The sequence below is a fragment of the Euprymna scolopes genome, chromosome 2 (genome assembly GCF_053919585.1).
Source record: "Euprymna scolopes isolate OS-2025 chromosome 2, ASM5391958v1, whole genome shotgun sequence".
Classification (NCBI taxonomy): Eukaryota; Metazoa; Mollusca; class Cephalopoda; order Sepiida; family Sepiolidae; genus Euprymna; species Euprymna scolopes.
The window spans coordinates 72,247,958-72,263,256 of record NC_136483.1 but is presented as its reverse complement, the minus strand read 5'-3'; the positions used below and the strand labels follow the sequence as shown (position 1 = coordinate 72,263,256).

At 29.8% G+C, this 15,299-nt stretch overlaps 1 protein-coding gene across 1 annotated transcript in view; it reads right to left on the bottom strand.

Annotated features, from left to right (window-relative positions):
* The window catches only part of LOC145292228 (5'-AMP-activated protein kinase catalytic subunit alpha-2-like), an 88,899-nt gene that overhangs the window by 44,625 nt on the left and 28,975 nt on the right, over positions 1-15,299 (bottom strand). The window contains exons 4-8 of the mRNA XM_080138554.1: positions 11,462-11,606; positions 7,469-7,556; positions 4,310-4,379; positions 1,234-1,282; positions 727-832 (exon numbers count right to left, since the gene is read on the bottom strand). Of these exons, the coding sequence (XP_079994680.1) occupies positions 727-832; positions 1,234-1,282; positions 4,310-4,379; positions 7,469-7,556; positions 11,462-11,606 (458 nt within the window). The remainder of the gene's footprint in view (positions 1-726; positions 833-1,233; positions 1,283-4,309; positions 4,380-7,468; positions 7,557-11,461; positions 11,607-15,299) is intronic.

The window sequence follows — 15,299 nt, the reverse complement described above, 5'->3', positions numbered from 1 at the left end:
GGGGTGTTCGTTCGTGCCTTACCTCCATAGAATGGAAATATGTTACAAAGTTTAACAAGGTTTTTTAATATAGATCCACAGAATATTGTGATAAGTGATCCAGTGTGAACACGTATGGTATAATAAATTATGGGGTTTATCTATTTTATTTTTACTTTCATCATATTTTGCTTTGGTTTTGATACCTCCAAATTCGAAGCTATCTCTTTACAACCCTTCCTTTTCATAACCTATCATACTTTCATAAATCAGAGTCCATTTTCTGTAGGCTGTTTTTGAACCCAGTCAACAACGGGTACTTTTGCTAGTATATATATATATATATATATATATACATATTTTTTTTTCATAAGGTTTGGCTTTGGTTTCAATTCAAGCTGATGCACCCAAGTTATATGGATATATATTTTTTATTTTTGAAATCACAACTTTATAAGATATAAAAATCGATAGAACATTAACTCTATAATAATATAAATGAAATCTGCAATAATTAAAATATCATACTCAAGCACACTTTACGACCGGGCTATGCTGGGCATCCCTGCTAGCTTAGATAAATACTTTTGCAGTTTTAACAAACGAGCTACAATAATATCAGGGTGTATCCATTTACACTGAACATCTACAGAATGGCAACATCAATATATTACATATGAGTCTGCTGTGGAATTTCCACAGGTCCCACTAATTATAATAATAATAATTTTAAATAAAAATATTTACTTTATGTCCTTGATTGTAGCCCTTTTGAGAGGATCGACTTGCAGACATTTCAGCAGCAGATTTATCACATCTTTGCTCAAATAATCAGGAATCGGAAACATCCCAGCTGAAAAAAAAAATTATCAACTTAATTTTGTCTGAATTTCTGTAATAAGAAATTATTAATGGATGTAACTTATCACCACATTTTGGTTATTTCATGAAAAAATTGCAATAATTGTTTTCTTCGGACAATCATCATAAATAGTAACTGTGTAAGAATTTTAAATCATTATACTTATTTCAACATGAGGTATTAATTATTTCTGGAGCAATCTCTTTCAATAAACCACTGAAATAAATCTGCATACAACATTAAATAGGAGGAAATTGTTATTATTTCTAATGTTTTCAGACATGATTATTTGAATGGGTCCCATTCAACTACTAAAGTATTAAGTATTTGATAAATTTTCAGAAAATCATAAATATATTTCTACATTCATATCCAATATTTCTTTTACTTACATTTGATTTTCCTGAATAAAGTTGGGACATGTTCATCATCAAATGGAAGCTGAAAAAGAAATACTTGTGCTTAAATAAGATTTCAAAGTTCTAATAATCTTTAAATTAAAAATTAAATTATAAATATTCACTATTCAAGGTTGATTATTTCTTGAATAAATACAAAACAAGAACTAAAAGTGGACTCAAGAGAATACATATTTCCTGCAAAGTTATTATGGTAACATTTTGTACGTTATATAAATATATTTAATAAATGCATTTTGTGTTTTTAATTAAAGTTACCTAAACGGATGAAATATGAAGGTTTTTATTGATTTTGTATAAATATTTTGTTTCTAAAAGACAAAAATGCTAACATATTTTCATAGTAGCATGATTGGATGATAACAGTAATATTAATTTCTTCCCTCCAACTAATCAAATTTGGGTTGTAAATACAAATTTGGCAGTTAATAGTCATTGTAATTTCACCATCTAAATTCAAAAAGCAGCATGTTTAAATTCTGTGCATATATAAACAGTCAGGCTCAACTTTTCATCAGTATACTACATAAACGGTGTGGGAATATTCACTTTTATTCATTAAGATCTGAATGGTTTTTATAAAAAACAGATTTTCTATCCATTTCAATAGAAAAAAAAATGATAGGATGTGAACATTTCCATGGTTTTTCAATTATGTGGCTTCAAAAGATATTGAACTTTGGAATTGAGAAACTCTTAATTATCTTGTGTCTGGAATGCCTGAGGTCCATAAGGGATTGTACAATAAATTGAAAGTTAAGTTTCGGGTAAGCAGTTGGTGTCAACTTCAAATCATTTCAAATTTAAAAACTATAACCATCTTTTTAATGGCAAACTCCAAAATTTACTTTACCAATGAAACATAGAAAATCAACTAAAGAGGATAAACATATCCTTAACTTATGTATTTTGCATTTTAAACAATTTGAATCTTAGTTCATCATTTTTATATATAATAGTTTTATTAAGAAATAAAATTCTAAAATATACTAATTCATTGATTTAACTAATTGTGCAACTAATTCTGTAAATACTCTTCTCTGGAATTTATATTGATTTTATCATCGGAAGTTTAAAAACAAACAGAAAATGTTTCACCTCAGAAAGCAGTGTCTTTATGAGTGAACAAACTTCAGTTTGAGTGTCTTAACATATAAAAGACAGGACTTGTATATGTTTTATGTTTAATATGAAAATTTTTGATTTTATCATCTTCCCTTATAGATGATATAAATATTTTCCACATTAAAAAAACTAAAAGACAAAGATGTTTGTTTTCCTATTTTATTATTTACAGCTGGTACGCTTTTTAAGACATAAATTTTTTAATTTTTATTGCATTTTACAGATATAAAATTGAGTTTTTGTCATATGACATTGATATTAAAAGCCTATTTTTTTATTTAAAAATTATTAAAAACAAACTTCTTAATATACTCAGTCATTGATATGTGAGTGACTAAAAAGTTAATTAATTTGCATATTGCTTAGAAAAACGAACTTTAATTAATTATTCATTTTTTATGATTTCTTATTGGAGGATTGGTTTCATTTAACTATTACGTTCAGTTTTATTCATACATATTTTCAATATGGTACATAACTGTGTAGCATTTAAGATGAAAAAGTTCTAGCACACACACATGTATACATACAGACATACATAAGTAACCCTGTTTCTGTATGTATGCAGAACATCTCTACCAAACTCCTCTCTGAATTTTTGGTCTAGAGACTTGAAGCTTGATATATAAGGGATTTGGATCTATGGAACAAATTTATTTTTTATCTGGAAAAAGTAGCTGCTAAGGGTTTAAAATTGAAATAAATAATTGACCTTGGCAGGAGTAAGTTGACTAAACCTGTTACTTCTACACATGCACAAATATAAGCTGAAGTTGCTTAACTTTTAACATCATCTTATTCATTTGTCAATAGTTCAAACAGTAACGGCTTAGGCTGGAGTGCTAAATTTTTTGGTTTCGATTCTAGCTGATGGCACCTAAGTTACTTTTTTTTTTTAACTTTTGAAATCAGTACTATGAATTCGGTACAATATAATAATCAATAGAGAATTAGTTCTATAATAATAAATAAATAAAATCTGCATTAATTAAAATATCTTATTTAAGTGTATTTTACAACTGGGCAATGCTAGGCAACCTATTAGTGTGGTTATGTTTCTAGAAGAATAATCTATTCTTGGGATGAGAACTAATCATGCAAGTTTTCCTTTAGAATATTCTTTGTAAAATTGTATCAGACTTTTTTTTCTTTTCTAGATATATAAGGTGTCATTTTTTTCTGGCAGAGTTTTTGGAGTCGTTATGCACAAAATCTAAGGAAGAACAAAATCTTAACTTAAAAAAACTACTAACATTTATAATATAAAGGGTAATTTCCAAAAATTACCCTTTATATTATAAATGTTAGTAGTTTTTTTAAGTTAAGATTTTGTTCTTCCTTAGATTTTATGATTAACAATTTGAGAAGTTATTAGTTGGTTCTTTGTCAGATTCTGTCTTGGTGCCTCCATTTGGATTTCTTTTCATAAAAAACATTTTTTTGTTTCATTACTTGTGCTTTACAATTGCCTCAGAGCAAACCAAGGTGGTAAAACCCATTCGTACACAGACCTGTAAAGGTTACACAAGCGTCTCTAAGCACCAGTTCTACAGTCCAAGTAATAATGTTATGTCCAGTTTTTAACATGTTGGGACCATACTTCTTTTACATCCAGTTGATCCTTAGCCACCAATATTTAATAAGTCTGGGTGTATGTAATCAACTATTTAGTATTAGGGTAGAATTTTTATTTACTCCTAATTAAAGATCAAAGTGCAATAGTGCCCCTTTCCCTTCCACAGTCAACAAGTAGCACTAATTGAGGGGGTGAAGTAGTCATGTCATACTGCCTTGCAAAGAGGCAACCATGTATTCTACAAGCTAATAGTGACAACATACATCAAGGCCAATGAAAGATTAAGATGCAAACATTAAGGAATGCAATCCAAAACAAAAATCACATAAAAAAGAAAAAAAAACTTACTGTTCCACATAATAACGCGTACAATACAACACCACAACTCCAAATATCTACTTCAGGTCCTGCATACAATCTAAAATATATAATAAATATATATATATATACCTTAAGTTTGGAAAACATTGCAATTGTAATGAAAATAATCATTTAAAAAGGGCCACATTAAAAACAAAAATTAAAACTAGAAGTTGAAAGTTTTGTCTCATTCCAAAGTTAGAAAACAAAATTGTAGAAAACGCAAAGTTGATAATATTATAACAAATTAAAAAAGTCATCAAACTTTTATTAAAAAAGGACAAATATATCTGCTTATATAAATAAGACAATCTGTAACCAGAATGATATTCATGAACGACATATCACATTCGCAAAAATTTTAAACCTAAAACATGTTAAGAATGATTACCAACTGAATCGGCAACAGCTAGTGAAGTATTAACCCTAGATGGGCTATACTGGCTTCCTTTAAAGGAGGAAGTTTACTGGGAATATCAAATTCAAAAGTGGTCTCCGTCCACATGTATATCCTGATCATAAAATGGCATACAACATTTTTTTTACTTATTTTTTTTTTATTACATTTTCACCCCAAACAAGACACATTGCCACTTTGGTGTAGGGGGCTACTATCAGGAGCAGCAACTACTGGGGCACTATGTTGAGATTTGGGCAGCAAGATGTCGGTTCACATTACCCTTGAACTTCTGCATGTCAGTACAGTTAGGGAATGGAATTCCAGAGTCTAGCAGTTCTGGGGAAGAAACTACTGGAGTAGAAAGATCTTTTACATCTAGGGATCTCTACTGTGTGGGGGTGGGATTTAGCTGCCTGTCGGGTTTGTCAAGGGTGTCTACGTCGTGGGGGCACAAGTGTCTGCAGTTTGTCAGAACATTCACCATTAAAATACTTGTACAACAGGCAGAGGGATGCAACATTTCGTCGATGGGACAGAGACTGAAGCTTAGATGCCAGTTCAGGGCCTATCAGATTGGCGACTCTTTTTTTAACCTTGTCTAGGAGCGAGAGACTAGTAGCAGATGCACCAGCCCAAATGTAACAACAATACTCCATACATGGGCGAATGGTGGCCTTATAGAGGTACAGGATACTTTCAGGTGTCAGTAGTTTTCTAGCATGGTAGAGAGAGCCTACCTTTTTCGCAGCGGTCCTGGCAATGTTTTCAATATAATTGTTCCAATTCATGTTTCCTGTGAACGTTAGGCCAAGCAGTTTGACAGATATACTCTCAGACAAGGAGTCAATGGCCATTGCTATTGGTGGCAGAGAAGGTTTCTTGTAATTATTGAAGGAAACCAGTTTAGTCTTAGCAGCATCGAATGTGACCATCCATTTATGTCCCCATTCCACTACAGATTGGAGGTCATCCTCTAGTGTTTTTGCCATTTCTTTAGATATGTGTTCATTTGTTTTCCTGTCGTGCCTGTTATAGAGTGTGGTGTCATCAGCATATATACCCATCTCAGAGGCAGTTTTGTCGGGGAGGTCATTAATAAATATTAAGAACAATAGAGATCCAAGGATAGACCCCTGAGGCACTCCCGCATTTTGCAAATGGTCATCCATTGCACTTCATTTTAATATAAACTGCTATTTATGTACACTTTAGGATGTCATTCAAAAACATATGCTATCATTGATACATATAGCATGTAATGCTTATCATATTCATACTAAACAGTTTTTACAAAAAAAAAAAAAAGAAACTTTATATTCATAAAGCTGAGAAAATAAAACTAAAAGAATAAAACATCTCAAACAGAAAATAATCTATTGATTTATGTTTATTCTAAAATGTAATTTTTTCAATTCAGATTATTTCAATATGAAAACAAAAATTTGGCAGAGGTTCAGAATATAGATCACATTGTTCTTTTTTTTTTTTTTCGTTTTTAACCGCAGATTTAGAGCACAATTATCAGGAAAAGAATGATGTTTTCATTTATTTAAATGCCACATGTTTGCTATCATACCTTTAAGATAAAAACTAGTGGTTTTAAAAATCAGAAAATTAATTTTTGGTAGAAAACAAAAACAACAAAATGTTTTGGCTTGGACAGGGTATCATCTCAACCTGGCATCCTTCCTTACTCATCTACGGTAATTATTGTGATGTAGATACATCTTTCAACAGCACAGTGAGGTTTGGTGTGTAATAAAATGGCTTGTGGATATTCTAGTATTTTGTATACTCGATCAGAATATACTTGACTATGATCAGTTGATTGCAATAGGTGCATCAAAGTGCAGCTTCTGTTTTAGATAAGTATACATGGGCTTAATTTGGATTCTGCTTAATATTACATCTTGTTTTTGACAGAGAAGAAAAGTTTCCAAATGAAAAAAAAAATTACTTTCTAATGAGATTTTATTTTGCTACAAATAGAAGCATCGGTATAATGAGAAATTTGAAAATCTATTAAAAAAAAAACAAATAACATTATGCAGGATTTTTTTCAATTAAATATATTTTTAATCCAAATTTTCAGCTCCATAACCCTTCCTCAGGGTGATACAGACAATTTTTAAAATTTTTTTTTTTTTTCACTGTCGAGAGCTTATGACGTAGCCATGGATATATTTTTTTACAATATTGTTGAAAAAACTTTATTAATGTTTGATGGTCATGAGATGCATTTGTTAGATGTACAAATATTGAGATCAATTTTACTACAGTAATTTTGCAATTTAATGTTTAATAGCTTAAAATAATTTAATAATATTTTTATTTTCTTCATTTAATATTCATTAATGAAAACAATTTTATTTCAAGAATTATTTTAATTCCTTCAAAGTACAGTATAAAATTCAAACTGATTTTTCATAGAATTTTATTTGACAATTCTAAATTTTAAATCCTCTTTAATGGAAAACATTTTATAACAGAAAATTGTGTAATTTTTATTCAGTGTACTATTTTATAAGAATTTATAAAAGGTTGACTAATATTTGAGGAACAAGATTTAAAAATAAATAAAAGAATGTAAAAAAACAAACCAAACAGTTTTTTTTCATTAAAAATTTCCTCATATTCATTGACTTTATTTGAAAATTTAATCAAATGATCATTTCATTTTTTTTTTATGTCATAGCACTAGTTATAATTATAGAATAAAAAAATAAGTATCAAATTTCACCACTTACTTGCCTGATATCACTTCTGGGGCTGCATAATTTGGAGAACCACAGCTAGTACGTAAAAATTCACCATCACTCATCATATTTGAAAGCCCTATAAAAGGGTGTAGGTAATAAAAGCAAAAGAATCAGTGGTTTAAAAAAATAAATACTTTCTACACTTTTTTTATTTTTAGTTTTCATTTTAGAATTAATAGCAAAGTATAATTTCTTGCTTGTTTACTAATTTGGAATTACAAATAATCTATAAACATAAAAGCGAAAACATATGTATGTTTGTATGTGTGTTCGCTTTTACTGTATGTCTACAAAAGGCTTTTTTCAGAGAAGCAGTCGGTCGCCTAACAACTTTTTAAAACTTTTTATATCTCATATAAATCGTAATATCTCACAGTTAACGAAGCTCGCCTGTCTATTTAATTTGCTCGACTTTGGGAAGATAAATATTCAACATTTGTCGCTCGCCGCATGTGGGTTAGTCTTTTTCCTTTAACATCTTGGGAAGCGTTCCCGCAGTAAATGAAATACTATCCCGCAGTCAAACTTGACCTCATTAACTCATTAAAACGGGCACCTGCCAATTCCAAGTAATTAAATAAATTCAAACGTGTTTCCATTAGCATCTCGCGGTAGGGCAATGGTTAACGTCGCATGTTTTTTGTGTTTTTTTTCACACTTTAATTTACAACTTTGCCCCAAGGGTTCGGGTTCGATCCTCATACTTACCTACCAAAAACATTTTTTTTACCCCCACCCTAACCCCGGAGTTTCCACACACACCTCCAAACACCCGGGCAACGCCGGGTACCCCTCGCTAGTTATCATATAAACGGTGCATTTATATATAAGAAATAAATTTTGCTCCACTTATCCATGTAAACCTTCTTGCATCTTGATAGATTATTGTACAAAGATTATTTTTGCAATATATATAGTTGGATATCTATATAGAAAGAGTTGGGCAGAAAATTTCAAGTAACTTTCCTATTTGTAAAGGCCCTATTGGGTTGAAATAAATTTATGAGATAGAATTAAGTTTTTGGTTGCTTTTTTTTCTTTCTTACTTTTATTTTTATCTACTACACATTAAGCTTTCCCATTGAAGATTTCCTACAGAAATGGCTCTATCCTTTACAGATATAACATTCCACACACAAAATCATAAAAAGTAAATACTATTAGTTCTACTACAGCTAATTAAAGATCAGTAGTTTTACACAAAAATAGTTTTTTAAATCACATGTATCCCAAGAAACCACAAACTTTCTTTTCAGAACTGAAACTGTTCAGTATAGTCCAATTATTATCAAACAGCTATATCCAAGGAAACATGGCAAGAAAAATTATTTGGATTTTAATAAAAAAGTTCTTTTCAGTTCTATTAGAGTACAAGTTCTTGCTATGAATGTCTTATAAGGACGAACCAGAGACTGGAACTCAAAAACTATCAAATAATGATAGAGTAGAGAAATATTAGTAACGTCTCCTGTGAGAAAGGGGCTGTAGAAAACAAAAAAGATCATCCCTTACTTGATTATGAAGTCAATTTTATACAAGGCAAGAAGAGAATACAGGATTGCATCAGGTTTTTTAACAACCTAAGCAACAGGATGGACATGTCTTCCATTTCAGATCTGGTGTGAAAATCAGTCCTAGGAGCTTATCCAAACAAAGAGTTTCCTCAAGTAGAGGGCCATTCATTTCAACTATGGCAAAACAATGATTGTAGCATTGGTGGTGAAAGGAGGGAAACATGGTTTTAGATGTGTTCAAAATAATAAGCAATTTTCTTACTCCATTGCACTGTGCAAATCAGCAAAATCTTGGCCACCAATGATCTTCGAAGAGTTGCCATAGACAATTATGTCAGCAGCCTAGATGTCAACAAATGATCTCAAAATATAGTTTGGAAAATCATTAATGAGGCAAGATAGTTTGGAAAATCATTAATGAAGGAAGATAGTTGGACCCAAAGTAGATCCCTGTGACATGTCAGCATTGTCATTGATACTACTGCCTACTTCATTAATACTTCTGCCTACCAACACATACCTTTGAAAGAAAAAGGATTGGATAGTTGAGAAGACATTTACAAATATTTAATAACTAGTAAGTTTGTGAAGCAACTATTTGTGCCAAACCTTATCAAAGGCCTTTGATATCTCAAAACCTATTTAAAAATAGAACCACTATTAAGATTAACCGATTATATATATGATATAATAGTCAGCATGTTAATCTTGCAGGACGACATCCATATTGCTAGTCACATGCTTTTGCTGAAATGATTGACAACTTGAACTATCGCAGATTCAAATGACTTATGATGCACACAAGAGTGAATGGTTTGTATGGAGATGCGAAAAAACCTAAATCACCAGTATTTTTAAATACTAGCCAAGTTTTCCAAGGAAACTAAGTGAATTTCTTTAAGTAACGATTTAATAATTTTGTAAGTTTCTTAAACGCAATGACTGCAATAGTGTAAAAAAATGTAAGTGCATAAAAATATGTAGTTGCATAAAAAAATATAGTCGTATTTAAATCAAAATGTAGCCGTATTAATAAAATTGTAGTTGTATAAAAAAAATATAGTTATGTAAAAAAATATAGTTTTGTAAAAAAATATAGTTGTATAAAAAAATATAGTTATATAAAAAAATATAGTTGTATAAAAAATATAGTTGTGTAAAAAAATATAGTTGTGTAAAAAAAATATAGTTGTGTAAAAAAAATATAGCTGTATAAACAAATATAGCTGTATAAAAAAATATAGCTGTATAAAAAAATATAGCTGTATAAAAAATATAGTTGTGTAAAAAATATAGTTGTGTAAAAAAAATATAGTTGTATAAAAAAATATAGTTGTGTAAAAAAATATAGTTGTGTAAAAAAATATAGTTGTGTAAAAAAATATAGTTGTGTAAAAAAATATAGTTGTGTAAAAAAATATAGTTGTATAAAAAAATATAGTTGTGTAAAAAATATAGTTGTGTAAAAAATATATAGTTGTGTAAAAAAAATATAGTTGTGCAAAAAATATATAGTTGTATAAAAAAATATAGTTGTGTAAAAAAATATAGTTGTATAAAAAATATATAGTCGTGTAAAAAAAATATAGTTGTATAAAAAAATATAGTTGTATAAAAAAATATATAGTTGTGTAAAAAAATATAGTTGTATAAAAAAATATATAGTTGTGTAAAAAAATATATATAGTTGTGTAAAAATATAGTTGTATAAAAATAGAGTTGTGAAAAAAATATAGTTGTAAAAAAATAGTTGTGTAAAAAAAATACAGTTGTATAAAAAATATATAGTTGTATAAAAAAATATAGTTGTGTAAAAAAATATATAGTTGTGTAAAAAAATATATAGTTGTGTAAAAAATATAGTTGTATAAAAAAATATAGTTGTAAAAAAAAATATAGTTGTAAAAAAATATATAGTTGTAAAAAAAAATATAGTTGTAAAAATAAATATAGTTGTAAAAATAAATATAGTTGTATAAAAAAATATAGCTGTGTAAAAAAATATAGTTGTGTAAAAAAATATAGTTGTGTAAAAAAATATAGTTGTGTAAAAAAATATAGTTGTGTAAAAAATATAGTTGTATAAAAATATATAGTTGTATAAAAATATATAGTTGTGTAAAAAAAGATATAGTTGTATAAAAAATACAGTTGTATAAAAAATACAGTTGTATAAAAAATATAGAGTTGTGTAAAAAATATATAGCTGTGTAAAAAATATATAGCTGTGTAAAAAATATATAGCTGTGTAAAATATATATAGTTGTATAAAAAATATATAGCTGTGTAAAAAATATATAGCTGTGTAAAAAATATATAGTTGTATAAAAAAATTGTTCTACACACTGTTGTATACAGAGAAGGTATATAGGTTAGTAAATAGTAAACCTTATGCTTAAATATTATGAGTGTACATTTTATAAGATTTTATTTTCTATTTCCAATAACCACAAAACAATATACTTACCAAAATCAGCAATTTTTACATTGAGTCGGTGATCTAACAAGAGGTTTTCTGGTTTGAGGTCCCTGTGAACCACCATGTGACGATGACAATAATCTACACCAGAAATAATTTGCTGAAAAAACCTACGAGCCTCATTATCTTTCAGCTGAAAAAACAAAAGAAACATAAAGATGAAATCAGGCATGTAAATATGTGCATAGATAATATGATTTAGTTTGTCAAGAAATAGAATAATACAAATTGACGTCCTTTATTTTATTGTTCATCTGCCATGTTTTCATCATATGCCCATCATATTTTGGAATGATGTTGAAAAAGTGTCTGCGCACACACATATTACCAGTTAAACTAAGTTGATATTTAGAGATTACATATTGATATGTTTGTAACACCATGCATACCCACATGACAAGTCATTGACCCCAATGTTGTGTTTTGTGGACTTCTTCACCATCATAGTTTCTCACATAGGCAGTTGTTGAGGGGAGTGCATGGGTTCACAAGTATAAAAACAAAACAGAGGGAAATAAAATAAAACACAGACTGATACTTTACACATATATCAATTGGACTCTGGATATGTGTGTCACCATCGATCCTCTACACACTAAGGCCCATATCTATATCAAGGGTATTGATCAATTCATTTCCTTATCTGCTCTGAGCCACAATCTGTGTTCAACTGTGTCCAGCTCTCAACTGTCGTCAAGTCTAACTCACCACTGTTGTCAAGTATCCCAATAGCAACTCAACTATGATTGTTGCCAAAAATTGCTCTCAACTGTCGTAAAAATATAAAACCCCTCACCAATCCTCAGTGTAATAAAACTCATCGTCAATCTCAAAGTACCCACAAACAAAATCTAAATATATCCACATCCACTGTTCTGTGCTTTTGTTATGTCCCCCTGACCAAAAATCCCATGTCAAGTTTCTTTTGTCTACCGTGATAAACCTATTTAACTTAACAGACCCTTGGTTCTTTTATTCCTGTCATCTTAATTACGACTGCATTTTAGCCCCTGCCCTTTGTCTGTTAAGAAAGAAAGTCCTATTTATTGTCTACTGAAAAGTCTTATTTTCTATTTCTCTACTTCCTTTGCTTTTGCTATATTTCCTTTTTCTTTTGTCTCCTTCTTAACATGGTTTCCTTCTTATTTTTAAACTTGGGTTTACTCAGTAAATGTATTTCTATCACTTGCGACCATGCCTATGATTTGGTTGTTTTTATTTAAAAATATATCAACTCTTTTCAAGTTATTTAATGCTGAGTCAACCATTTTGGTAAAATAATTTATGCTTCACATTCTTTATATCTTCCAATCTTTATACATGGAGTTAGATTTGATTGTTTTGTACTGGAAAACTGTTTTCGTTTTTTACTTTGCAGAACATAAACAATGATTGTTCAATGTTTGGTGCATTTTAGCTCAGAAAGTCATTATCTTCAGACAGCCTGATTCGGTAGCACCAGTGACCAACCTAAAGAACCTCAGATTTATGACTTGATTAATGATTTTGTAAAATTTTATGTTGACTGATATTTAAATGGATCTTGTGAATGAGTTTATCTATCTTAGAAGTAAGTTGCAAAGGTGAACTGCAAAGAGAGTGAACTGAGTATGCAAAACACGATTCAAATTTGGAGAGGGAAAAAAATGATAACATTAATGCTTGGTGCCTTTTAAGTCAGGGAGCCAGTATTTTAAGACGGGCCTGATTTAGTAGTCAAGAAATGGAGAAATGAAATTGAACACATGAATGCTTTTACAGAGGGAAGAGTTAAAAAAGATTCAATAACATTGCAGAATGTATAGACACTTTCTCAGGGACAAAGGAACAGGTTTATCTTTCACAGGACAAAAAAAGTTTTAATTTAAAAAAATGTTCAATTCACTATTTATTTTGGATAGAATTATTTGGGGGGGTTTTGATATCAATTGGGTTATTTTGTTTTTCAATTCATCTAATTTGTCAAAAAAAATTAGAAAGGGAATTATGATTGACATTGATGTTGTGAACTTGAAATAGGCAATGAAAATGTTGTTCTCAAAAAATAAGAAGAATGGCTTTGCCTTAAAAATATTTTCTATTTTCTTTTAATAAATGCAGGACTTGGAGATGGAAAACGAATCCCCCACCCCACCCACAAAAACTTTCTACACACATATCTGGTGATCTCATGCCATAGCAATAATTTTTGTAAAATCATTTCATTATTTAAGTATAGGATCAGATAGTGTTAACATTTTTTTTTAATTATTTACAAAATAGACAGGTACTAACATATTCATTGAGATTATATATATATATATATATATATATATATATATATATATATACATATATTAGCTGGGAGGAGGTGCTTTGCCTGAGTGTAAAATACACTTAAATATATTTTAATTTATGCATATTTTGTATATATTATTATTGAGTCATGATTTCAAAAGTAAAAAAAAAAGTATTTAGGTGCCATCAGCTAGAATCAAAACTAAAACTGTAACATTCAAAGCTGGTGACGCTACCATTGCTCCAACGTGACACGCATATAAACCAATTAAAAATTAAAAATAAACTAAGGTGAATGTACAAAATGTTTAATGATTTTTTTTCAATTTTGACCCATTTTTGATTCCTTAAAAACAATTTTAACCGGCTAAAGATCCATAAAAGAACGGCTCCTAAAAAATCCAATCGTTTGAGGCCTCTAGTGCCGCTCTGCGACTTAGTTTCGGAGGAGGTAGAGTTTGAAATTATGGAGACAGACAGACCGTCATATAGCTGTTTATATATATATATATATATTTCCCCAAAACCTCTGGCCTTGATGGAGGGGAGACTAAAACTTGCTGCTATGGTTTCAAATAATCTGAAATAATAGCAAGGGGAGACTCGAGTCCAAATATTTCTCATATGTTATATCTCCCCTCTTTTGGAAATAGGGTACGATTATGAATATCTCCAGTATCAAATAATCTTTATACACTGTGAAATTTTGTTTATGTATGAAAACCAAACAGGGGAGGTATAATATATTATTAGTTAGAGCAATCAGAGATTAAGAACAATTGATGCTGGAAATAAAATTCAAAGTTACATATATTGCAATGCTTAAACAAAGAGTTAAATAATAATAATAATAATAATAATAAACCTTATCTCGTATATCTTCAAAGAGGGGTACTATAGTATGTAGGATTTGTGAGGGGGAATGGGTAATGCACCCACATATACACCTGTGCATTTATGCATATTTGTACATATACTCGGAAAATGGAATTAAATAAATAAATAAATCAAAATACATGGAAACTAGCGAAAACAAAAGTAAAACTCCTAGTGAGGAACGCCAAGCTATTCTTCCACCATGCATACTCACTCTGCCCTGTAGGAAAATGTTTTTGGTCGGTTTAGGTTGTATAAAATGAATACTCATTGGTCCCAAATCTTGGTGGGTGTTGAGTCTCAAAATGAGTTTCTTTTCATATTGTCTTCTTTTTTGTTGTGTCCTAAAGTTGGAAGCGATAAGGATGCATTTCATATTGTCTATGCTTTGTGTGTGGATTTGTCCCTGATTGTTTGTTTGTGGTTGTTGAGTTGTAGGTGGATGTTCCGGTGTGTTTCCTCCACATAGTTACCTTTAGTGCATCTAGTGCAATATATTAGGTTGGTTGGTTGTTTTTGTTTTACGGCATATCAACCCTTTTCAGGTTATTTAATGCCGAATCCAACGAATTTGAAGAAAAAAAGAATATATTTGTCGTTTTCAAGTCGGTTTCTATTTAACCCTAACAGGAACTACCACTCCAGGTCAGAGTGGACCTGGGAGCAATGGCAA